The sequence below is a fragment of the Tinamus guttatus genome, unplaced genomic scaffold (genome assembly GCF_059628265.1).
Source record: "Tinamus guttatus ecotype Peru unplaced genomic scaffold, ASM5962826v1 Tinamus_guttatus_pri_ptg001224l, whole genome shotgun sequence".
Classification (NCBI taxonomy): Eukaryota; Metazoa; Chordata; class Aves; order Tinamiformes; family Tinamidae; genus Tinamus; species Tinamus guttatus.
In genome coordinates this window covers 3419-28166 of record NW_028289758.1, presented here as the reverse complement: position 1 = coordinate 28166, position 24748 = coordinate 3419, and the positions used below count along the sequence as shown (strand labels likewise).

The window sequence follows — 24748 nt, the reverse complement described above, 5'->3', positions numbered from 1 at the left end:
CCCCCATCATCATCATCATCATCCCCCCTTCCTCCCTCATCCTCCTCCTCCTCATCCTTCAGCCTCATCATCCTCATCCTTATCAAACCCCCATCATCATCCCCCACCTTCCTCCCCATCATCATCATCATCATCCTGCCTTCCTCCCCATCCTCCTCCTCCTCCTCCTCATCCTTCAGCCTCGTCATCCTCATCCTTATCTACTTCCATCATCATCATCATCATCATCATCATCCCGCCTTCCTCCCCATCATCATCATCATCATCCCCCCTTTCTCCCCATCCTCCTCCTCCTCCTCATCCTTCAGCCTCATCTTCCTCATCCTTATCAAACCCCCATCATCATCATCATCCCTGACCTTCCTCCCCCATCCTCCTCCTCCTCATCCTTCAGCCTCATCATCCTCATCCTTATCTACTTCCATCATCATCATCATCATCATCCTGACCTTCCTCCCCCCCTCACCCTCCTCCTCCTCCCCCCTCCCCTTTTTCCGCAGCCTCCGAGCGAAACTTCCCGGCACAGCCAAGAAGGAGCCGGAATGAACCCGGAGCCGCCCCCCCATCCCGATCCCGATCCCGATCCGGATCCCGATCCCGATCCGGATCCAGCGCCTCCCTTCCCGCTTTTCCCCCCTTTTTACCATTTTCCTCCTATTTCCGATGGGTTTTTTGATACGTCCGGAGCTGCCGCCCCCCCCCTTTCCCTATGGAAATGCCGAATTTCGGAGCGTCGGCGGGAAGCGGCTCCGGGGGGGGGGGTGTCCCCGGTGTCCCCATTGTCCCCGGTGTCCCCATTGTCCCCTCGTCCTTGTTGTCCCGGCGCTTCCGGGCGGGAAGCGGAGCCGGAATGCGGAATAAACCCCCTCCCCCCCCCCAAGTGCCACCGCTTGGTCCCTTGGGGACACGGAGGGGACATCGCGGGGGGGGGGGGTGACAGCGTCAATGGGACCCCGGGTGTTGGTGACACCGTGGGGCGGGTGACGCCGGTGACACCCTATGGGGGGGGACACAGGGGACAGGGGAGGTGACACCGCGGAGGGGACATGGGGGGGGGGCGTAGGGGACAGGCCACAGTGTCCCCAAGGGTCCGGGTGTCCCCATCCTCGGTGTCCCCAAGGGTCCCGGTGTCCCCAGGTCTCAATGTCCCCATGAGTCCAAGTGTCCCAAGGTCTCAATGTCCCCAAGGGTCCGGGTGTCCCCGTCCTCAGTGTCCCCAAGGGTCCCGGTGTCCCCAAGTCTCGGTGTCCCCAAGTGTTTGGGTGGCTTCGGGTCTTGATGTCCCCAAGTGTCCAGGTGTCCCCATCCTCGGTGTCCCCAAGGTCCCGGTGTCCCCAAGTCTCGATGTCCCCAAGTGTCTGGGTGGCTCCAGCCTTGATGTCCCCAAGTGTCCAGGTGTCCCCATTCTCGGTGTCCCCAAGGGTCCCGGTGTCCCCAGGTCTCAATGTCCCCAAGGGTCCGGGTGTCCCCGTCCTCGATGTCCCCAAGAATCTGGGTGGCTCCAGGTCTCGATGTCCCCAAGGGTCCCGGTGTCCCCAGGTCTCCATGTCCCCATGAGTCCAAGTGTCCCCAGGTCTCAATGTCCCCAAGGGTCCGGGTGTCCCCGTCCTCAGTGTCCCCAAGGGTCCCGGTGTCCCCAAGTCTCGATGTCCCCAAGTGTCTGGGTGGCTTCGGGTCTTGATGTCCCCAAGTGTCCAGGTGTCCCCATCCTCGGTGTCCCCAAGGGTCCCGGTGTCCCAGGTCTCGATGTCCCATGGGTCCAAGTGTCCCAAGGTCTCAATGTCCCCATGAGTCCGGGTGTCCCCGTCCTCGATGTCCCCAAGAATCTGGGTGGCTCCGGGTCTCGATGTCCCCAAGTGTCCAGGTGGCTTCAGGTCTCAATGTCCCCATGAGTCCAAGTGTCCCAAGGTCTCAATGTCCCCAAGGGTCCGGGTGTCCCTGTCCTCGATGTCCCCAAGAATCTGGGTGGCTCGGGTCTCAATGTCCCCAAGTGTCCAGGTGGCTTCAGGTCTCGATGTCCCCATGAGTCCAAGTGTCCCCAGGTCTCAATGTCCCCAAGGGTCCCGGTGTCCCCGTCCTCAGTGTCCCCAAGGGTCCAGGTGTCCCCAGGTCTCGATGTCCCCAATTGTCCGAGTGGCTCCAGCCTTGATGTCCCCAAGGGTCCGGGTGTCCCCGTCCTCAGTGTCCCCAAGGTCCCGGTGTCCCCAGGTCTCGATGTCCCCAAGTGTCTGGGTGGCTTCGGGTCTTGATGTCCCCAAGTGTCCAGGTGTCCCCATCCTTGGTGTCCCCAAGGGTCCCGGTGTCCCCAGGTCTCGATGTCCCCATGAGTCCAGTGTCCCTGTCCTCGATGTCCCCAAGAATCTGGGTGGCTCCGGGTCTCGATGTCCCCAAGTGTCCAGGTGGCTCCAGGTCTCGATGTCCCCATGAGTCCAAGTGTCCCCAGGTCTCGATGTCCCCAAGTGTCCGGGTGGCTTCGGGTCTCACTGTCCTCAGGGATCCGGGTGTCCCCATCCTCAGTGTCCCCAGGTCTCGATGTCCCCAAGGGTCCTGGTGTCCCCAAGGGTCTTGGTGTCCCAGGGGTCCAGGTGGCTCCGGTCTCGCTGTCCCCAAGGGTCCTGGTGTCCCCACGTCCCGGTGTCCCCAGGTCTCGATGTCCCCAAGTGTCTGGGTGGCTCCGGGTCTCGATGTCCCCAATTGTCCGGGTGGCTCCAGCCTTGATGTCCCCAAGGGTCCCAGTGTCCCCAAGGGTCCCGGTGTCCCAGGTCTCGGTGTCCCCAGGGTCCAGGTGGCTCTGGTCTCACTGTCCCCAGGGATCCGGTGTCCCCGTCCTCGGTGTCCCAAGGGTCCAGGTGTCCCCAGGTCTCGATGTCCCCAATTGTCCGAGTGGCTCCAGCCTTGATGTCCCCAAGGGTCCGGGTGTCCCCGTCCTCAGTGTCCCCAAGGTCCCGGTGTCCCCAGGTCTCGATGTCCCCAAGTGTCTGGGTGGCTTCGGGTCTTGATGTCCCCAAGTGTCCAGGTGTCCCCATCCTTGGTGTCCCCAAGGGTCCCGGTGTCCCCAGGTCTCGATGTCCCCATGAGTCCAGTGTCCCTGTCCTCGATGTCCCCAAGAATCTGGGTGGCTCCGGGTCTCGATGTCCCCAAGTGTCCAGGTGGCTTCAGGTCTCGATGTCCCCATGAGTCCAAGTGTCCCAAGGTCTCAATGTCCCCAAGTGTCCGGGTGGCTTCGGGTCTCACTGTCCTCAAGGATCCGGGTGTCCCCATCCTCAGTGTCCCCAGGTCTCGATGTCCCCAAGGGTCCTGGTGTCCCCAAGGATCTTGGTGTCCCCAGGGGTCCAGGTGGCTCCGGTCTCGCTGTCCCCAAGGGTCCCGATGTCCCCAAGGGTCTCGGTGTCCCCAGGGATCCGGGTGTCCCCGTCCTCGGTGTCCCCAAGGGTCCTGGTGTCCCCAGGTCTCGATGTCCCCAAGGGTCTTGGTGTCCCCAGGGTCCAGGTGGCTCCGGTCTCGCTGTCCCCAGGGATCCGGGTGTCCCTGTCCTCGGTGTCCCCAAGGGTGCTGGTGTCCCCATGTCCCCATGTCCCCCACCGTGTCCCCATGATGTTCGGTGTCCCCATGTCCCCAAGTCCCCGTGATATTTGGTGTCCCCATGGGGCCTGGGGGGTGGCGGGACCCATGTGTGGGGTCCCTATGGGTGGGGGGACCCACATATGGGGTGGGGGGACCCACAAATGGGGGGTCTGGGGGTCCCTATGGGGGGGGACCCATAACTGGGGGCCGGGGGGGGGTCAGGGGTGGGGGGGGACCCCCCTAAAGGGGCGGGAGGCTGTAGGAAAGGGGCGGGGCCTGGCCAAAGGGGCGGGGCCTGGAATGGGCGGGACCTGGGAAAAGGGGAGGGGCCTGGGAAAAGGGGAGGGGTCCGGAAAGGGGCGGGGCCTCCCCCAGGTGCTGGAATGTTGGGGGGGGGTCTTAAAGGGGCGGGGACACTGGGGGGTGGGGGGGTCCTCTTAAAGGGGCAGGACACCGGATGGGGCGGGGACACCTCGAAGGAGGACACGGGGGGGGGCTTCTTAAAGGGACAGGGGCTTCTTAAAGGAGCGGGGGCACCTTAACGGCGTGGGGGGGCATCCTGAGAGGTGACAAATAAAGCAGGGAGGTCTGTTTAAGAGAAGCAGTGGTTCTTAAAGGGGCAGATTCGGCTGTTTCCGTCCGTTTTCCGGAAATTCCCGATGTTGTCGCCGAGGGGGTTCGGGTGTTTCCGTGCGTTCGGGGTGTTGGGGGGGGGGGGGAGAACTCGGCTCTTTCTGAGCACGTGGCGGGAATTATCGAAGGGAGCCGAATCTCCGGAAAGAGCCGAAGACGCGGAGCCGAGCGCGGCGCCTCTTCGGCAATTTCCGTAAACCCTCCGGAAAGAGCCGAGGACGCGGAGAGCGGAGCCGAGCGCGGCGCCTCTTCGGCAATTTCCGTAAACCCTCCGGAAAGAGCCGAAGTTGAGCGGGGCGGGCAGGGCGGGCGGCGGTCGTTCCGGGAGCGGCGAAACCTTCCGGAAAGCCCCGAAGGCGGCGGCGGAAAGAGCCGAAGCGGCGCGGGGAGGCGGGTCGGGTGTTTCCGGCGGCCGCGGCGGAAACAGCCGAGCGCCGGCGGCCGCCGCCATGTTGGGAGCCGCTGGGCGCTGAGGGGAGCGTGAGGCGACCGCGGCCGCTTCCCCCTTTTCCCGTTTTCCCCCCCTTTCCCGTTATCCCGATCCCGGTTTTTCCCCCTTTTCCCGCCCCTGGCCCTTCCCCCGGTTCCCCCCCCATGCCGTTGGTTCGGCCCCCGCCCGCCCCCTGAGCGCGGCGCGGGGCTGCCGCGTCCCCCCCCCCCGGCTCCCCCCTATCGCGATAGTCGCCGGGGGCGGGGGGGGCCGCCATGTCGAGCGGCGGCCGCGGGTCGCAGCCCCCGGCACCGAGAGGGACGCGGAGCAGGTAGGACATGGGGGGGGGGCGGCTGGGGGGGCCCCTTCCTATGGGGAGAACGGGGGGACCCCCCTCATATAGGGAGAATGGGGGGACCCCCCTCATATAGGGACAACGGGGACCCCCCTCTTCCTATGGGGAGAATGGGGAGACCCCCTTCCTATGGGGAGAACGGGGGGACCCCCCTTCCTATGGGGAGAACGGGGGGACCCCCCTTCCTATAGGGACAACGGGGGGACCCCCCTCATATAGGGAGAATGGGGGGACCCCCCTCATATAGGGACAACGGGGACCCCCCGCTTCCTATGGGGAGAACGGGGGGACCCCCCTTCCTATAGGGACAATGGGGGGACCCCCCTTCCTATGGGGTGAATAGGGGGACCCCCCTCATATAGGGGCAACGAGGGGATTCTCCTTCCTATAGGGACAATGGGGGGACTCCCTCCTTCCTATAGGGACAATGGGGGGACTCCCTCCTTCCTATAGGGACAACGGGGGGACCCCCCTTCATATAGGGACAACGGGAACCCCCCTCTTCCTATGGGGAAAATGGGGGGGACCCCATTAATATAGGGAGAACAGGGACCCCCCTCATATGGGGACAATGGGGGGACCCTCCTTCCTATAGGGACAACGGGGACCCCCCTCTTCCTATAGGGAGAATGGGGGGACCCCCCCTTCCTATGGGGAGAATGGGGGGACCCCCCTCATATAGGGGCAATGGGGGGACCCCCCGTTCGTATAGGGACAACAGGGACCCCCCTTCCTATGGGGAGAATGGGGGGGGACCCCCTTCCTATAGGGACAACGGGGACCCCCCTTCTCATATAGGGAGAATGGGGGGACCCCTCATATAGGGAGAATGGGGGGACCCCCCTCCATTCATATGGGGAAAATGGGGACCCCCCCTTCATATAGGGGACATGGGGGGACCCCCCCTTCCTATGGGGAGAATGGGGGGACCCCCCTTCATATAGGGGAGACCCGGGACCCCCCCTTCATATAGGGGCAATGGGGGGACCCCCCTTCATATAGGGGGACCCTGGGCCCCCCCCATATATAGGGGGAAACTGCCCCCCCCTTCCTATAGGGGACCCCCCCAGGAGACCCTTTTTTGGGGGATTTATCCCCAAAACCAGGAGGGGGGGGACTGTGATTGGGGGGGGGGCCTCAAGGGCGGGGGGGAATTCCCGAATTCCCGGTTTATGGATGCGCCCCCCCCCCCCCCCCCATGGAATTCCCGGGTGTTTCGGGTCCCCCCGGGATCCATAGGGAATGCGGGGGAGCCCCCCCCCCCTTCCCAACCCTATGGATCCCGCCCGGATCTGGGATGGATCCGCAGGGATCCCGGCCGGAAAACCTCGGGAACGTCGGGAAAACCCCCCCCCAACGGGAAAACCCGCGCTTCCGAGCGGGATCCTCTTCCCGGATTATATAAGAGCGCCGGATAATTATTCCCGCCTTCGTTAGCGCCCGGAGCGTCCGCCGGCTCCGGAGCCGCTTCCCGCATTCCGGAGGCTTCGGAAGCGGGAAAATCCCCCCCGCTCGCGCGGCTCCCGTTTGCCGTTTTCCGTCGTTTTTTCATGGATTTATCCCAAAAAACCCTCCCGATCCCGGAATTTAAGCCTGGATCCGTTGGAAGGAGCCGCTCCGAGCGGGAAAACCGGGAAGTGCCGCCGTTTCCCCGGAGAAGCCCCCTCATCCCGTCGCTTTTCCCTGTTTTTCCCCTGCGTTTGTCCCTTTTCCGTCTTTTTTCCCCCCGGGATAATAGGGAAGAGCCGTCGCTCCTCATCCGGCTTCCGAGCGGGATCTTCCCGATCCCGTTTGGGAAGCGCGGATCCGGCTCCGGCTTCATCCCGAGGCTCCGGGCCGGGATCCCGGCGGCCGCGTTGGGAATCCGCGGGATCCGGCCCCGTTTTCCGGGAACGGGGATCCCGTTTTCCTCCCTCGCGGCCGGATCCCGACGTTCCGCCCCGCGGGAAGGGGGTTTTTCCCTTTTCCCGCCTTCATTCCGGAATCCGCTCCGTGTCGGACAGGCAGATCCCACCCGGCGCCCGGAGGAATCCGGTGGGATCCGCTCGGATCCGTCCTGGGATCGGATCCGTTGGGAAGCGCCATTCCCGGCACCATTCCCGGCGCTTTGGCGGCGTCCGGAGCAGATTCCGGAGGCGGCGCCGGGATCCGCCGGAATTCCGGGGCTCCGGCGCGGGCGGCAGAACCGGTCGGGCCGGTCCTGGCCCGGTCGGATCCCGCCCCGAGGGAGCGCCCGGAATTCCGCCCCGGAAGGGCGCCCGGAATCCGCTCCCCGCCCCGGGCTGGGAAAAGCGCCGGGAATCGCCCGGATCATCCCGCGGGATCGGGAACGCCGGCGGCGGCTTTTCCCGGCATCCGGAATCGGTGGGTGTCCCGCGGATCCCCCCCCTTCCGCTTTTCCGGCTTTTCCCGCCCCAAACGCGGCCGGATCGGGAAGCGGCTCCGGGAAAAGGCCTGGGAAGCGCCGGCGTTCCCGGGAAAACCGCCCTCGGGACCAGGCGCGATCCCGGTTTTCCGGAGCGGGAGCCCCGGCCGCTCCCTGGGGTCCAGCGGAAGCTCCGGAGCCGGGAGCCGCTCCCGGCTCTTCCCGGAAATCCCGGAGACGACTCCAGTTTTTGGGAAGCGCCGCATTCCCGCACACAGGCGGGGGGGGGGGGTTTATCCCTCTCCTTTTCCCAAGAATTCCCGTTTTTTCCGCAGCCGGAGCGGCGGCTTTCCCGGCATTCCCGGATAATCGCTCCGCGTTTTTCCTTGTTTCCCGGAGCGACCGGATCCCTGTGGGGCGGCTCCGGCCGCGCTCGTTTTCCTTGGATCCAGCCGCTCCCGGAAGCAGGAAAATCCCCCCCCTCCCCCACGACATTCCCGGCTTTCCGTCCCCGCCGGGGGATCCGGTGCCGCTTCCCGGCCCTTCCCGCTTCCTTTCCCGCCCCCTTTTCCCTCCCGGATGCGGGAAAGCTCCGGAAAGCCGCAGGGATGCGGGATGGGAGCGGGATCCAGGGGAATGATCCGGGTCCGGATCAAGGGGCAGCCGGGAATTCCGCTCAGCCCCCTCATTCCCTTTGGATGCAGCAGCCGGGAGAAGTCGGCTCCGGACGGGGATTTTTCCCGTCTTTTTTCCCGTTTTTCCTCCCGGAATCCGCCCGGGAAGCGGCTCCTTCCGCCCCTCCACGCGGGGCCTTTCCCGGCGCTTCCTCTCCGGATCCATCCGGATCCTCTTGGGAAATTCCCGCACCGCAGCCGGAAAGCAGCGCTCTTGGATTACCCTGGATTTTCCTGGATTTTCCCCCGGATTTCCCTGGATTTCCTCCCGGATTTCCCCAGATTTTCCCCGGATTTTCCTGGATTTTCCGAGATTTTTCCCTGGATTTCCTCCCGGATTTCCCCAGATTTTCCCCGGATTTCCCTGGATTTTCCGAGATTTTTCCCTGGATTTCCCCAGATTTTCCCCAGATTTTCCCCAGATTTTCCCCGGATTTTCCCCGGATTTTCCCCGGATTTCCTCCCAGATTTTCCCCGGATTTCCTCCCAGATTTTCCCCGGATTTCCCCGGATTTCCCCGGATTTTCCCCAGATTTTCCTGGATTTTCCGAGATTTTCCCCTGGATTTTCCCATTTCTTTTCCCGTCCGCCCTCCCTCTATTCCATGGAAGGAGCCGCTGCCCCCTGGACTCCTGGGCCCTCCTCCGGCTCCGGCGCTTCCCGATAAACAGCGGCAAAATTGGGAATACCGGGAATACCGGGACTGGCTCCCTTCCCCGTTTTCCCATGGAATCTTCTCTGCTCCGGTGGGAATGATCCCGGGCCGCCCGCGTTGCTCCGGGAAAAGCGGGAAGAGACTTTTCCGGGCGGGATGTGCTGGGACGGAGCATCCCGGAAAACCGCCCGGTCGGCTCCGCGCTCCGGAATATGGGAATGCCGGAGTGTGGGAATGCTGGAGCGTGAGAATATGGGAATTCCAGAGTGTGGGAATGCCGACTCCTAGAATGCCGGAGCGTGGGAATGCGGGAATGCCGGAGCACGGGAATATGGGAATGCCAGAGTGTGGGAATGCCGGCTCCCAGAATGCGGGAATGCCGGAGCACGGGAATATGGGAATGCCGGCTCCCAGAATGCCGGAGCGCGGGAATGCCGTGACGCTTTTCCCAAGGGAAACCCCGCGGCGCTCGGGAAGGCCCCGGGATGCAGCCGCTTCCTGCCCTTTTCCAAAGGATTCCCAGGAAAAGCCGAGCGGAACCCGCGGAAGGGGGAGGATCCCGACGGCGGGAGCGGGAGGAAATTCCCATTCCCGGGAATTGGCTCTTTCCGCAAGTCCCGCCCCCTTCTCGGGCGGTGCCGGCGCTCGGATGCGGATCCCGCCGGATCCCGCCGGATCCCGTGGGATTTGGGGCCGGCGTCGCCGTTTTCCGAGGGTTTTTCCCCACTTTTTGGCGCGGGGAGGGGAGATCCACGCGGATCCGCTCGGGATCCCAGCCGGAAGCGCCGGATCCGGGATGAGGCGGGAAAATCGGGGAGAAATCGGAATTCTGGGATGTCGGAGCCGCCATTCCGGGGTGGGCGGATGACGCCGGCATTCCCGGGAAAGCGGAAAACCGGGAAAATCCCCCGGAAGGCCCCGGCCGGAGCCGCTTGGAAGGGAAAAACCTGCCGGATTCCGGAGCTTGGGAATTCCCGGGGGCGGCGGCTTCCGCTCCGGAACGTCGCTCCGGAGCATCCCGGCTTTCCCAGCCTGGAGTGTTGGGAATCCCCCCTCCCCCCCCTTGCTAATTAACGGAGCTGTAATTAACAGTGGGGGGAGGGGTTGGAGCGCGGCCTCTTCCCATGGGAATCTCCTATTCCGCCGTTTCCAGCGGGAAGATTCCCAAATTGAGGGGTTGGGAATGCCGCATTCCGGAGCCGTTTTCCCCCCCGGATTCCCTGTTTTCCTGGTGTTTTCCCGTCGCGGTGCTGGGGAAAAGCGGGAATTTTCCCGGCGTTTTGGGGTGAAACCGCAGGGATTTGGGTATCCGGAGGGGGAATCCGGGTGTCCCGGGACGGGGTTGGGCGGAAAACCGGGATATTTGGGCCCAGTGGGATTGAAATCCCGGTTTCCGGGGGGAAAACTGGGATCCGGGCGCCTTTTGGGGGGAAAACTGGGATATTTGGGCTCCGGCTTCCGGAATGTCCTGGTGGGGGATCGGGGCGGGTGACGGCACAACCGGAGCCGGGGGTCCCGTCACCCGCCCGGGGGTGACACCGTCCGGTGACGACAGCGGCGGCGCCAACAGGCGGCCGGGTGACAACAGGGACTCCCAACAGGCGGCCGGGTGACACCCCGGGTGTCCCAACACACCTATGGGTGACACCCCCTCAGGTGACACCCCGTTAGGTGACACCCCAGGTGTCCCAACACCCATTGGGGTGACAACAGGGGCCTCCCAAGACCCCTTTGGGTGACAACACGGGTGTCCTGACACCCCTTTAGGTGACAGCCCTTTGGGTGACAACAGGGGCCTCCCAACACCCGTTTGGGTGATGCTCTGGGTGACAACATGGGTGTCCTGACACCCTTTCAGGTGTCACTGCTTTAAGTGACAACACAGGTGACCCAACACCCGTTTGGGTGACGCTCTGGGTGACAACGTGCGTGTCCCGACACCCCTTTAGGTGACACCCCTTTAGGTGACAACATGGGCACTGCAGCACCCATCTGGGTGACAACAGGAATCTCCCAACACCTGTTTGGGTGACGCTTTGGGTGACAACATGGGTGTCCTGACACCCCTTTAGGTGACAACCCGGGTGACCCAACACCCGTCTGGGTGACAACAGGGGCCTCCCAACACCCCTTTGGGTGACAACAGGCACCTCCGAACACCCGTTCGGGTGCCGCTCCGGGTGCCAACGCGTTGTCCCCATGTCCCCCCGTGTCCCCCCGTGTCCCCAGGCCGAGGCCAAGGCCGGTGGCGGTGGCAGCGTCCCCAAGGTCCCCGCGATGCCGCGCGGCCGCCCCGGCGGTGACGAACAGCCGCACGTGGGGAACTACCGGCTGCTCAAGACCATCGGAAAAGGGAACTTCGCCAAGGTGAAGCTGGCCCGGCACGTGCTCACCGGGAAGGAGGTGGGTGACATTGGGGACATTGGGGACACTGGGGACACTGGGGACATTGGGGACACCGGGGACATTGGGGACACCAGGGACACCATGGGGACACGGGACACAGGATGGGGACAGGGAACTTGGCCAAGGTGAAGCTGGCCCGGCACATGCTCACCGGGAAGGAGGTGGGTGACACCATGAGGGGACATTGGGGACACCGTGGGGACATTGGGGACACCGTGGGGACATTGGGGACACGGGATGGGGACATGGGACACCATAGGGACAGGGAACTTCACCAAGGTGGAGCTGGCCCGGCACGTGCTCACCGGGAAGGAGGTGGGTGACACCATGAGGGGACATTGGGGACACTGGGGACATTGGGGACACCATGGGGACACTGGGGACACGGGATGGGGACACGGGATGGGGACAGGGACCTTCGCCAAGGTGAAGCTGGCCCGGCACGTGCTCACCGGGAAGGAGGTGGGTGACACCGTGAGGGGACATTGGGGACACTGGGGACACCGGGGACACTATGGGGACATTGGGGACATTGGGAACACCATGGGGACAGGGGATGGGACACGGGATGGGGACAGGGAACTTGGTCAAGGTGAGGCTGGCCCGGCACGTGCTCACCGGAAAGGAGGTGGGTGACAGCGAGGGGACACCGCGAGGGGACACCATGGGGACATTGGGGACACTGGGGACACTGGGGACACTGCCACCGTGTGGGGACATGGGATGGGGACACCATGAGGGGACACGGGATGGGGACAGGGAACTTGGCCAAGGTGACACTGGTGCCACGTGTGGTCACCAGGAAGGAGGTGGGTGACACCAGGGACACCATGGGGACATTGGGGACATTGGGGACATCAGGGACACCATGGGGACATTGGGGACACCATGGGGACACGGGATGGGACACAGGATGGGGACAGGGAACTTGGCCAAGGTGACGCTGGTGCCACACGTGGTCACCAGGAAGGAGGTGGGTGACACCATGAGGGGACTCCAGGGACACCATGGGGACACTGGGGACATTGGGGACACCGTGGGGACATTGGGGACACCATGGGGACACGGGATGGGGACAGGGAACTTGGCCAAGGTGACGCTGGTGCCACACGTGGTCACCAGGAAGGAGGTGGGTGACACTGGGGACACCGTGAGGGGACAGCAGGGACACCAGGGACACCGTGGGGACATTGGGGACACCATGGGGACACGGGATGGGTCATGGGATGGGGACAGGGAACTTGGCCAAGGTGACACTGGTGCCGCATGTGGTCACCGGAAAGGAGGTGGGTGACACTGGGGACACCGTGAGGGGACAGCGGGGACACCAGGGACACCGTGGGGACACTGGGGACACTGCCACGGGGACAGGGGATGGGACACAGGACAGGGACACACGAGGGGACATCTGAGGAGACACGGGATGGGACATGGGACGGGGACATCACCGGGATGGGGACACAGGACAGGGATGTCACCAGAACGGGGACACGGGACGGGGACATGGGACGGGGATGTCACGGGGACATGGGACGGGGACGTCACCGGGACGGGGACACAGGACAGGCCGCGCGAGGTGACGCCGTCACCCCCGTGTCCCCACAGGTGGCCGTGAAGATCATTGACAAGACCCAGCTCAACTCGTCCAGCCTGCAGAAGGTGACACGGGGACACGCGGTGACACGTGGGGACACGTGGTGACACGCGGTGACACGGGCTGGCACGGTGACACGTGGGGACACGTGGGGACGCGGGCTGGCACGGTGACGCGCGGTGACGCGGTGCGGTTGTGGTGACATCGCGGTGACACGTGCTGGCATGGTGCCATCACGGTGACGCGGTGCCGTTGCGGTGACATCGTGGTGACACCATGGTGACACGCGGTGCCATGTGGTGACACCGCGGTGACATTGTGCCGTCACGGTGACGTGGTAGTGACATCACGGTGCCATCGCGGTGCTGTTGTGGTGCCGTCGCGGTGACGTGCGGTGCTGTCACGGTGACATCACGGTGACATTGTGGTGCCGTCGCGGTGACATCACGGTGACACCGCGGTGCTATTGCGGTGCCGTCACAGTGACACGCGGTGCTGTCGCGGTGACATTGTGGTGCCATCGCGGTGCCGTTGCGGTGCTGTCGCGGTGACACGCGGTGCCGTCATGGTGACACCGTGGCGTTGTCGCGGTGACGTCACGGTGACACCACGGTGCTGTTGTGCTGCTGTCGCAGTGCCATCACAGTGACACGCGGTGCCGTCGCGGTGACATTGTGGTGCTGTCGCGGTGCCATCACGGTGACGTCATGGTGACGCTGCGGTGACGTCGCGGTGACAATTGCGGTGTCACATGGTGCCGTCGCGGTGACATTGTGGTGCTGTTGCGGTGCCGTCGCGGTGACGCATGGTGCCATCACAGTGACGCGCGGTGATGTCATGGTGCTGTTGCGGTGACGCCGCGGTGTCACGCGGTGCCGTCGCGGTGACATCATGGTTGCTGTTGCAGTGCCATCATGGTGACACGTGGTGACGTCGCAGTGACGCGCAGCGATGTCATGGTGACATCGCGGTGACACGCGGTGCTGTTGCGGTGACGCCGCGGTGACGTCACGGTGTCATGCGGTGCCGTCGCGGTGACACGTGGTGACGTTGCAGTGACGCGCGGTGACGTCGTGGTGACAGTGTGGTGCTGTTGCGGTGGCGTCGCGGTGACACCGTGGTGCCGTCGCGGTGACGTCACGGTGACACCGTGGTGACGTTGCGGTACCGTCGCGGTGACGTCGCGGTGCCGTCGCGGTGTCACACGGTGCTGTCGCGGTGACATTGTGGTGCTGTCATGGTGTCACATGGTGACGTCACGGTGACGTCACGGTTGTCCCCACAGCTGTTCCGGGAGGTGCGGATCATGAAGGTCCTCAACCACCCCAACATCGGTGAGCGCCACCGCCGCATCCCCGTGTCACCCGTGTCACCGTGTCACCCGTGTCCCCGTGTCACCCGTGTCACCGCCGTGTCCCGGTGTCACCGTGGGGTCCCCGTGTCACCCGTGTCCCCGTGTCACCCGTGTCACCGCCGTGTCCCCGTGTCACCCGTGTCCCCGTGTCACCCGTGTCCCCGTGTCACCCGTGTCACCGCGGGGTCCCCGTGTCACCACCGTGTCCCCGTGTCACCCGTGTCCCCGTGTCACCTGTGTCACCGCGGGGTCCCCCTGTCACCGGTGTCACCGTGGGGTCCCTGTGCCACCGTGTCCCTGCTGTCCCCATGTCCCTGGTGTCACCGCGGGGTCCCCGTGTCCCTGCTGTCCCCGTGTCCCGGGTGTCCTCAGGGCCCCAGTGTCACCCCGTGTCCCCCCGGTGTCCCCAGGGTCCCCATGTCACCCCATGTCTCCGTGTCCCTGATGTCCCCATGTCGCTGCAGTGTCCCTGTGTCCCTGGTGTCACCCCGTGTCCCCCTGTGTCCCCATGTCACCGTGGTGTCCCCATGTCCCCCCATGTCCCTGGTGTCCCCCCATGTCCTTGGTGTTCCCCCATGTTCCCATGTCCCTGATGTCCCTGGTGTCACCCCGTGTCCCTGGTGCCACCCGGTGTCACCCCATGTCACTGCAGTGTCCCCATGTATCCCCATGTCCCCATGTGTCCCCATGTCACCCCGGTGTCACCGCGGTGTCCCCATGTCCCCGTGTCCCTGGTGTCACCCCATGTCCCCAGTGTCTCCCCATGTCACCCCCTGTCTTCATGTCCCTGGTGTCCCCCCGTGTCACCCCGGTGTCACTGTAGTGTCCCCATGTCCCCATGTCCCCCTGTGTCACCCTGGTGTCCCCACGATGTCCCCATGTCCCCCCATGTCCTCACGGTGTCCCCATGTCACCCTGGTGTCACCCCCGTGTCCCTGCGGTGACCCCATGTCCCCCCATGTCCCCCCATGTCCCCCCGTGTCCCCCCATGTCCCCCCATGTCCCCATGTCCCCCCATGTCCCCCCATGTCCCCCCGTGTCCCCCCATGTCCCCCCATGTCCCCATGTCCCCCCATGTCCCCATGTCCCCCCATGTCCCCCATGTCCCCCCGTGTCCCCCCATGTCCCCCCATGTCACCGCGGTGTCCCTATGTCCCCCCCGTGTCCTCCTGTGTCCCCGTGTCCCCCCGGTGTCCCCCCATGTCACCGCGCTGTCCCCATGTCCCCCATGTCCCCATGTCCCCCCCGTGTCCCCATGTCCCCCCGTGTCCCCCCGTGTCCCCGTGTCCCTGGTGTCCCCCCATGTCCCCATGTCCCCCCCGTGTCCCCCCATGTCCCCCCCGTGTCCCCCCATGTCCCCATGTCCCCCCGTGTCCCCGGTGTCACCGCGCTGTCCCCGTGTCCCCAGTGAAGCTGTTCGAGGTCATCGAGACGGAGAAGACCCTGTACCTGGTGATGGAGTACGCGAGCGGGGGTGAGCGGGGACAATGGGGACAATGGGGACAACAAGGGGACAATGGGGACAACGGGGACAATGGGGACAGCGGGGACAATGGGGACAATGGGGACAACGGGGACAATGGGGGTTCAACGGGGACAACGGGGGGACAATGGGGACAACGGGGACAACGGGGGGACACGGGGACAATGGGGACATTGGGGACAACGGGGACAATGGGGACAACGGGGGGACAATGGGGACATTGGGGACAACGGGGACATCATGGGGACAACGGGGACAACGGGGACAATGGGGACAACGGGGGGACAACGGGGACAATGGGGACAACGAGGGGACAATGGGGACATGGGGACAACGGGGACAATGAGGGGACATGGGGACAACGGGGACAACGGGGGGACAACGGGGACAATGAGGACAATGGGGACAGCGGGGACATGGGGACAACAGGGGGACAACGGGGACAACGGGGACAACGGGGACATGGGGACAACGGGGGGACACGGGGATAACGGGGACAACGGGGACAATGGGGACAATGGGGACAGCGAGGGGACAATGGGGATATGGGGACAATGGGGACACGGGGACAATGGGGGGACAACGGGGACAATGGGGGACACGGGGACATGGGGACAACGAGGGGACAACAGGAGGACAACGTGGGGACACGGGGACATGGGGACAATGGGGAGGACATGGGGACACGGGGACAATGGGGGGACAATGGGGACATGGGGACACAGGGACATGGGGACAACGAGGGAACAATGGGGGGACACAGGGACATGATGACATGGGGACAATGGGGGGACAATGAGAGGACATGGGGACAACGTGGGGACACAGGGACAATGGGGACAATGAGGGGACATGGGGGGACAATGGGGACAATGGGGGGACACGGGGACAACGGGACAACAGGGGGACATTGGGGACAACGGGGACACAGGGACAACGGGGACACAGGGAGGATGGGGACAGGGGGACAATGGGGACAGGGGACAATGGGGACACGGGGGGGGGGCAGGACAAGCGCGGGGCTTGGGGACAGCGGGGGTGGCCCTGGGGACACAGGGGACAGGGGCGGTGCCACCGGGTGGGGACAGCGGGGGTGGCCCTGCCCTGTGTCCCCTCCTGTGTCCCCCCTGTGTCCTCATGTCCCCCCATGTCCCTGTCCCTGTGTCCCCGCTGTGTCCCCATGTGTCCCTGTCCCCTCATGTCCCCCCGTGTCCCCATGTCCCCCTCTGTCCCCCCCATGTCCCCCTGTGTCCCCCCATGTCCCTGTCCCCCTGTGTCCCCTGTTCCTGTGTCCCGTCATGTGTCCCCCCATGTCCCCTCCCGTGTCCCTGCTGTGTCCCCTGTGTCCCCATGTCCCCCCCACGTCCCCCCATTGTCCCCACGTCCCCCCATTGTCCCCATTGTCCCCATGTCCCCATTGTCCCCATGTCCCCATTGTCCCCGTTGTCCCCATGTCCCTGTGTCCCCCCATTGTCCCCGTGTCCCCCCATTGTCCCCATTGTCCCCATGTCCCCCCATTGTCCCCGTGTCCCCCCATTGTCCCCATGTCCCCATTGTCCCCATTGTCCCCGTGTCCCCCCATTGTCCCCCTTGTCCCCCTTGTCCCCATTGTCCCCATTGTCCCCATGTCCCCCCATTGTCCCCGTGTCCCCCCATTGTCCCCATGTCCCCATTGTCCCCATTGTCCCCGTGTCCCCCCATTGTCCCCCTTGTCCCCCTTGTCCCCATTGTCCCCATTGTCCCCGTGTCCCCCCATTGTCCCCATTGTCCCCATTGTCCCCCTTGTCCCCGTTATCCCCATTGTCCCCATGTCCCCCCATTGTCCCCATGTCCCCCCATTGTCCCCATGTCCCCATGTCCCCCCGTTGTCCCCATTGTCCCCGTTGTCCCTATGTCCCCCGTTGTCCCCATTCCCCCCATTGTCCCCATGTCCCCAGGTGAGGTCTTTGACTACCTGGTCGCTCACGGCCGCATGAAGGAGAAGGAGGCGAGAGCCAAGTTCAGACAGGTGGGACAAGGAGGGGACATGGGGACAAGGAGGGGACATGGGGACAATGGGGACAATGGGGGGACATGGGGGACAATGGGGGGAATGGGGACAACGGGGACATGGGGACAATGGGGACAATGGGGGGACATGGGGACAATGGGGACAATGAGGGGACATGGGGGACAATGAGGGGACATGGGGACATGGGGACAATGGGGGGACATGGGGACATGGGGACAACGGGGGACATGGGGACAATGAGGGGACATGGGGACAATGGGGGGATGTGGGGACAATGGGGGACGTGGGGACAATGGGGACAACGAGGGGATAATGGGGACAATGGGGGGACATGGGGACAATGGGGACAATGAGGGGACATGGGGACAACGGGGACAACGGGGGACATGGGGACATGGGGGGACATGGGGACAACGGGGGGACATGGGGACAACGGGGGACAATGGGGACAACGGGGGGAATGGGGACAACGGGGGGAATGGGGACAATGAGAGGACATGGGGACAATGAGGGGACATGGGGACAATGGGGGGACATGGGGGATATGGGGACAATGGGGACCCGGGGGGACCCGGGGCCGCTCTGGGGACGTTGGGGACATTGGGGACACTGGTGGCCCTGGGTCACGGTGGCCTCGTCCTGTCGCAGATCGTGTCGGCCGTGCAGTATTGTCACCAGAAACGGATCGTGCACCGGGACCTCAAGGTGACGGTGGGGACAGTGAGGGGACACGGGGACAATGAGGGGACACAGGGACAATGGGGACAGTGTGGGGACATGGGGCTGTCACCAGAAATGGGTTGTGCACTGGGACCTCAAGGTGACAGTGGGGACAATGAGGGGACACGGGGGGACATGGGGACATGGGGACAATGAGGGGACACAGGGACAATGGGGACAGTGTGGGGACATGGGGACACGGAGGGACGTGGGGACATGGGGACAATGAGGGGACACAGGGACAAGGGGGACAATGAGGGGACACGGGGGGACATGGGACATGGGGACAATGAGGGGACAATGGGGACACCCAGGGACACCAGGGACACCCTGGGGACAGTCCCCACATCCCCCCACAATTCCCGGCATTCCCGGTTTTCTAGGCGGAAAATAACCCCATAACCCCCATAACCCCCATAACCCCCACATCCCCCCACATTTTCCCACAATTCCCACATTTTTCCCAACATTCCCGCTTTTCCAGGCCGAGAACCTCCTCCTGGACCCCTCCCTCAACATCAAACTGGCCCCATAGCCCCAATAACCCCCCACATCTCCCCACAATTCCCACATTTCTCCATAGTTAATTCCCAGCATTCCCGGTTTTTCCAGGCGGAAAATAACCCCATAGCCCCCCACATCTCCCCACATCTCCCCACAATTCCCACATTTTTCCATAGTTAATTCCCGACATTCCCGGTTTTCCAGGCGGAAAATAACCCCATAACCCCCCCATCTCCCCACATTTTCCCACAATTCCCACATTTTTCCCAACATTCCCAGTTTTCCAGGCCGGGAACCTCCTCCTTGACACCCCCCTGAACATCAAACTGGCCCCATAGCCCCAATAACCCCCCATAGCGCCCCATAACCCCTCACATGCCCCTCCAATTCCCGGCATTCCCAGTTTTCCAGGCGGAAAACCCGCTTCTTGACGCATCCCTGAACATCAAACTGGCCCCATAACCCCCACATCTCCCATAATTTTTCCACATTTTTTCCCAACATTCCCGGTTTTCCAGGCCGAGAACCTCCTCCTTGACACCCCCCTCAACATCAAACTGGCCCCATAGCCCCAATAACCCCCCAGAGCCCCCATAGCCCCCCACATCTCCCCACAATTCCCACATTTTTCCATAGTTAATTCCCGGCATTCCCGCTTTTCCAGGTAGAAAATAACCCCATAATCCCCATAGCCCCCATAACCCCCACATTTCCCCACAATTCCCACATTTTTCCATAGTTAATTCCTGACATTCCTGGTTTTCCAGGCAGAAAATAACCCCATAACCCCCATAGCCCCCATAACCCCCATAACCCCCCACATTTCCCCACAATTCCCACATTTTTCCCGCTATTCCCGGTTTTCCAGGCCGAGAACCTCCTCCTGGACGCCTCCCTCAACATCAAGCTGGCCCCATAGCCCCAATAACCCCCCACATCCCCCCACATCCCCCCCAATTCCCGACATTCCCGCTTTTCCAGGTGGAAAATAACCCCATAACCCCCCACATCTCCCCACATCCCCCCACATTTCCCCACAATTCCCACATTTTTCCCGGCATTCCCGGTTTTCCAGGCCGAGAACCTCCTCCTGGGCTCCTCCCTCAACATCAAACTGGCCCCATAGCCCCAATAACCCCCCACATCTCCCCACATCTCCCCACAATTCCCACATTTTTCCCGCTATTCCCGGTTTTCCAGGTGGAAAATAATCCGATAACCCCCATAGCTCCCATCTCCCCACATCTCGCCAGATTTTCCCACAATTCCCACATTTCTCCATAGTTAATTCCCGGCATTCCCGCTTTTCCAGGCGGAAAATAACCCCATAACCCCCAATAACCCCCCACATCTCCCCATATCCCCCCACATTTCCCCACAATTCCCACATTTTTCCTAGTTAATTCCCGACATTCCCGGTTTTCCAGGCGGAAAATAACCCCATAACCCCCATAACCCCCCACATCTCCCCACATCTCCCCACATTTCCCCACAATTCCCACATTTTTCCATAGTTAATTCCCGGTTTTCCAGGTGGAAAACCTGCTCCTTGACACCTCCCTCAACATCAAACTGGCCCCATAGCCCCCAATATCCCCCCACATCTCCCCACATTTCCCCACAATTCCCACATTTCTCCATAGTTAATTCCCGGCATTCCCGGTTTTCCAGGTGGAAAATAACCCCATAACCCCCACATTTCCCCACAATTCCCACATTTTTCCATAGTTAATTCCCGGCATTCCCACTTTTCCAGGTGGAAAATAATCCCATAACCCCCATAGCCCCCATAACCCCCCACATTTTCCCACAATTCCCACATTTCTCCATAGTTAATTCCCGACATTCCCGCTTTTCCAGGCGGAAAATAACCCCCATAACCCCCATAGTCCCCATATCCCCCACATCTCCCCACATCTCCCCACATTTTCCCACAATTCCCACATTTTTCCCGCTATTCCCGGTTTTCCAGGCCGAGAACCTCCTCCTGGACGCCTCCCTCAACATCAAGCTGGCCCCATAGCCCCAATAACCCCCCACATCCCCCCACATCCCCCCCAATTCCCGACATTCCCGCTTTTCCAGGTGGAAAATAACCCCATAACCCCCATAACCCCCACATCTCCCCACATCTCCCCACATTTTCTTACATTTTTCCATAGTTAATTCCCGACATTCCCGCTTTTCCAGGCAGAAAATAACCCCATAACCCCCCCATCTCCCCACATCTCCCCACATTTCCCTACATTTTTCCTAGTTAATTCCCGACATTCCCGGTTTTCCAGGCGGAAAATAACCCCATAACCCCCACATCTCCCATAATTTTTCCACGTTTTTCCCAACATTCCCACTTTTCCAGGCCGAGAACCTCCTCCTGGACGCCTCCCTCAACATCAAACTGGCCCCATAGCCCCAATAACCCCCATAACCCCCCACATCCCCCCACAATTCCCGGCATTCCCGGTTTTCCAGGTGGAAAATAACCCCATAACCCCCATAGCCCCCATATCCCCCACATTCTCCCACAATTCCCACATTTTTCCATAGTTAATTCCTGGCATTCTCGGTTTTCCAGGCAGAAAATAACCCCATAACCCCCATAACCCCCCACATCTCCCCACATCTCCCCACATCTCCCCACAATTCCCACATTTTTCCATAGTTAATTCCCGACATTCCCGGTTTTCCAGGTGGAAAATAACCCCATAACCCCCATAACCCCCACATCTCCCATAATTTTTCCACATTTTTTCCCAACATTCCCGCTTTTCCAGGCCGAGAACCTCCTCCTGGACGCCTCCCTCAACATCAAGCTCGCCGACTTCGGCTTCGGGACGGAATTCCGGCCGGGATCGCAGCTGGACACGTTCTGCGGCTCCCCCCCCTACGCGGCCCCGGAGCTTTTCCAGGGCCGCCGCTACGGGGGCCCCGAGGTCGACGTGTGGAGCCTGGGGGTCATTTTGTACACGCTGGTCAGCGGCTCCCTGCCCTTCGACGGCCACAACCTCAAGGTGTGGGGCGCTATGGGGCGCTATGGGGCAGCTATGGGGCGCTATGGGGCGGGATGTGGGGCGGGATGTGGGGCGGCTATGGGGCGCTATGGGGCGCTATGGGGCAGGCTATGGGGCACCCATGGGGCGCTATGGGGCGCTATGGGGCGGGATGTGGGGCAGCTATGGGGCACTATGGGGCACTATGGGGCAGGCTATGGGGCACCTATGGGGCGCTATGGGGCAGCCGTGGGGCGCTATGGGGCAGCCATGGGGCAGCTATGGGGCGCTATGGGGCAGGCTATGGGGCGGCTATGGGGCGCTATGGGGCAGGCTATGGGGCAGGCTATGGGGCAGCTATGGGGTGCTATGGGGTGGCTATGGGGCAGCTATGGGGCAGCCATGGGGCGCTATGGGGCGGGATGTGGGGCAGCTATGGGGCAGCTATGGGGCAGCTATGGGGCGGGGTGTGGGGCAGCTATGGGGCGCTATGGGGCAGCCATGGGGCAGCTATGGGGCGCTGTGGGACGGCTATGGGGCAGGCTATGGGGCGGCTATGGGGCGCTATGGGGCGCTGTGGGACGGCTATGGGGCAGGCTATGGGGCGCTATGGGGCAGCCATGGGGCGCTATGGGGCAGCCATGGGGCGCTATGGGGCGGCTATGGGGCGCTATGGGGCAGCTATGGGGCAGCTATGGGGCAGGCTATGGGGCAGCTATGGGGCAGCTATGGGGCGCTATGGGGCAGCCATGGGGCAGCTATGGGGCAGGCTATGGGGCAGCCATGGGGCGCTATGGGGCAGCCATGGGGCAGGCTATGGGGCAGCCGTGGGGCGCTATGGGGCGCTATGGGGCTCTATGGGGCGCCGTGGGGCTGAGCCCGTCCCCCAGGAGCTGCGCGAGCGGGTGCTCCGCGGGAAGTACCGCGTCCCCTTCTACATGTCGACCGACTGCGAGAACCTGCTCAAGAAGTTCCTGATCCTGAACCCCAGCAAGAGGGGGACCCTGGAGGTGACCCCGAAACGGGGACGGGGGGACCGGAAATGGGGCGGGGACCCTGAAAATGGGGACGGGGACCCCGAAAATGGGGACGGGGGGACCGAAAATGGGGACGGGGGGACCCCGAAAATGGGGACGGGGACCCCGAAAATGGGGACGGGGACCCCAAAAATGGGGACGGGGGACCCCGAAAATGGGGATGGGGACCCCAAAATGGGGACGGGGACCCCAAAAATGGGACTGGGGGACCGAAATGGGGACGGGGACCCCAAAATGGGGACGGGGACCCTGAAAATGGGGACGGGGACCCCAAAAAAACTGGGGATGGGGACCCTGAAATGGGGACGGGGACCCCGAAATGGGGATGGGGGGACCGAAAATGGGGATGGGGGACCCCAAAAATGGGGACGGGGGGACCCGAAAATGGGGCTGGGGGTGTCAATGGGGCCAGGGGGTCCCTAATGGGTCCTGGGGGGCCCTAAAGGCACCAGATGGTCCCTAGTGGTGGGGCCACCCCCCCCGTGTCCCCAATGTGTCCCCAATGTCCCCATGTCCCCAATGTCCCCAATGTCCCCATGTCCCCATGTCCCCAATGTCCCCCCATTGTCCCCAATGTCCCCAATGTCCCCAACGTCCCCCCAGCAAATCATGCGCGACCGCTGGCTCAACGTGGGTCACGAGGACGACGAGCTGCGGCCGTACGCGGAGCCGGCGCCCGACTACCGCGACCCACGGCGGACGGGTGGGGGGGACGTGTGGGGCGGGGAGGGGATGTGTGGGGCGGAGCAGGGATGTGTGGGGTAGAGTGGGGATGTGTGGGGCAGGGATGTGTGGGGCAGGGCCATGGGGCGGGGATGTGTGGGGCAGGAGTGGGGATGTGGGGCAGAGAGGGGAATGTGTGGGGCAGGGAGGGGATGTGTGGGGCAGGAGTGGGGATGTGTGGGGCAGGGATGTGGGGCAGGGACATGTGGGGCAGGGATGTGTGGGGCAGGGAGGGGAATGTGTGGGGTAGAGTGGGGATGTGTGGGGCAGGGAGGGGATGTGTGGGGCAGGAGTGGGGATGTGGGGCGGAGAGGGGAATGTGTGGGGCAGGGATGTGGGGCAGGGAGGGGATGTGGGGCAGGGACGTGTGGGGTAGAGTGGGGATGTGTGGGGTGGGGACGTGGGGCAGGGCTGTGTGGGGCAGTGGGGGGCCATGTGGGGCAGAGAGGGGATGTGGGGCAGGGATGTGTGGGGCAGGAGTGGGGATGTGTGGGGCAGGGATGTGGGGCAGGGATGTGGGGCAGGGAGGGGCCATGTGGGGCAGGGATGTGGGGCAGAGATGTGTGGGGCAGGGCAGGGCTGTGTGGGGCAGGGAGGGGTCGTGTGGGGCCACCCCCCACGTGTGGGGCAGGGCCGTGTGGGGCAGGAGCGGGGACGTGTGGGGCAGAGCAGGGCTGTGTGGGGCAGGGATGTGGGGCAGCCCCCCACGTGTGGGGCAGGATGTGGGGCAGCCCCCCCGTCGCTCCCCCAGAGCTCATGGTGGCCATGGGCTACGCGCGGGACGAGATCCACGAGTCACTTGTGGGGCAGAAGTACAACGAGGTGATGGCGACGTATCTGCTGCTGGAGGAGGAGGTGGGACAATGGGGACAATGGGGACAATGGGGACAATGGGGACATGGGGACATTGGGGACAATGGGGACAATGAGGGGACAATGGGGACATGGGGACAATGGGGACATGGGGACACAACGAGGTCATGGCCACCTACCTGCTGCTGGAGGACGAGGTGGGACAGTGGGGACAATGGGGACATGGGGACAATGGGGACAATGAGGGGACAATGGGGACATGGGGGGGCATTGGGGACATTGGGGACATTGGGGACAATGAGGGGACAATGAGGGGACAATGGGGACATGGGGACACAACGAGGTGATGGCGACGTACCTGCTGCTGGAGGACGAGGTGGGGACAATGGGGACAATGGGGACATGGGGACAATGGGGACAATGAGGGGACAATGGGG

The 24748-nt window shown here is 63.3% G+C and overlaps 1 protein-coding gene across 1 annotated transcript; it reads left to right on the top strand.

The window, feature by feature from the left end:
- Window positions 1–10953: 10953 nt before the first annotated feature.
- Window positions 10954–24356, top strand: LOC148590596 (serine/threonine-protein kinase MARK2-like; the record flags this gene model as incomplete). The annotated part of the gene is made up of 10 exons (XM_088538837.1): window positions 10954–11079; window positions 12688–12741; window positions 13962–14010; window positions 15439–15504; window positions 17451–17521; window positions 18173–18229; window positions 21523–21759; window positions 22629–22748; window positions 23379–23478; window positions 24250–24356. Coding segments are annotated over exons 1-10 (987 nt in total), but the record flags the coding sequence as incomplete, so codon positions are not given.
- Window positions 24357–24748: the final 392 nt, after the last annotated feature.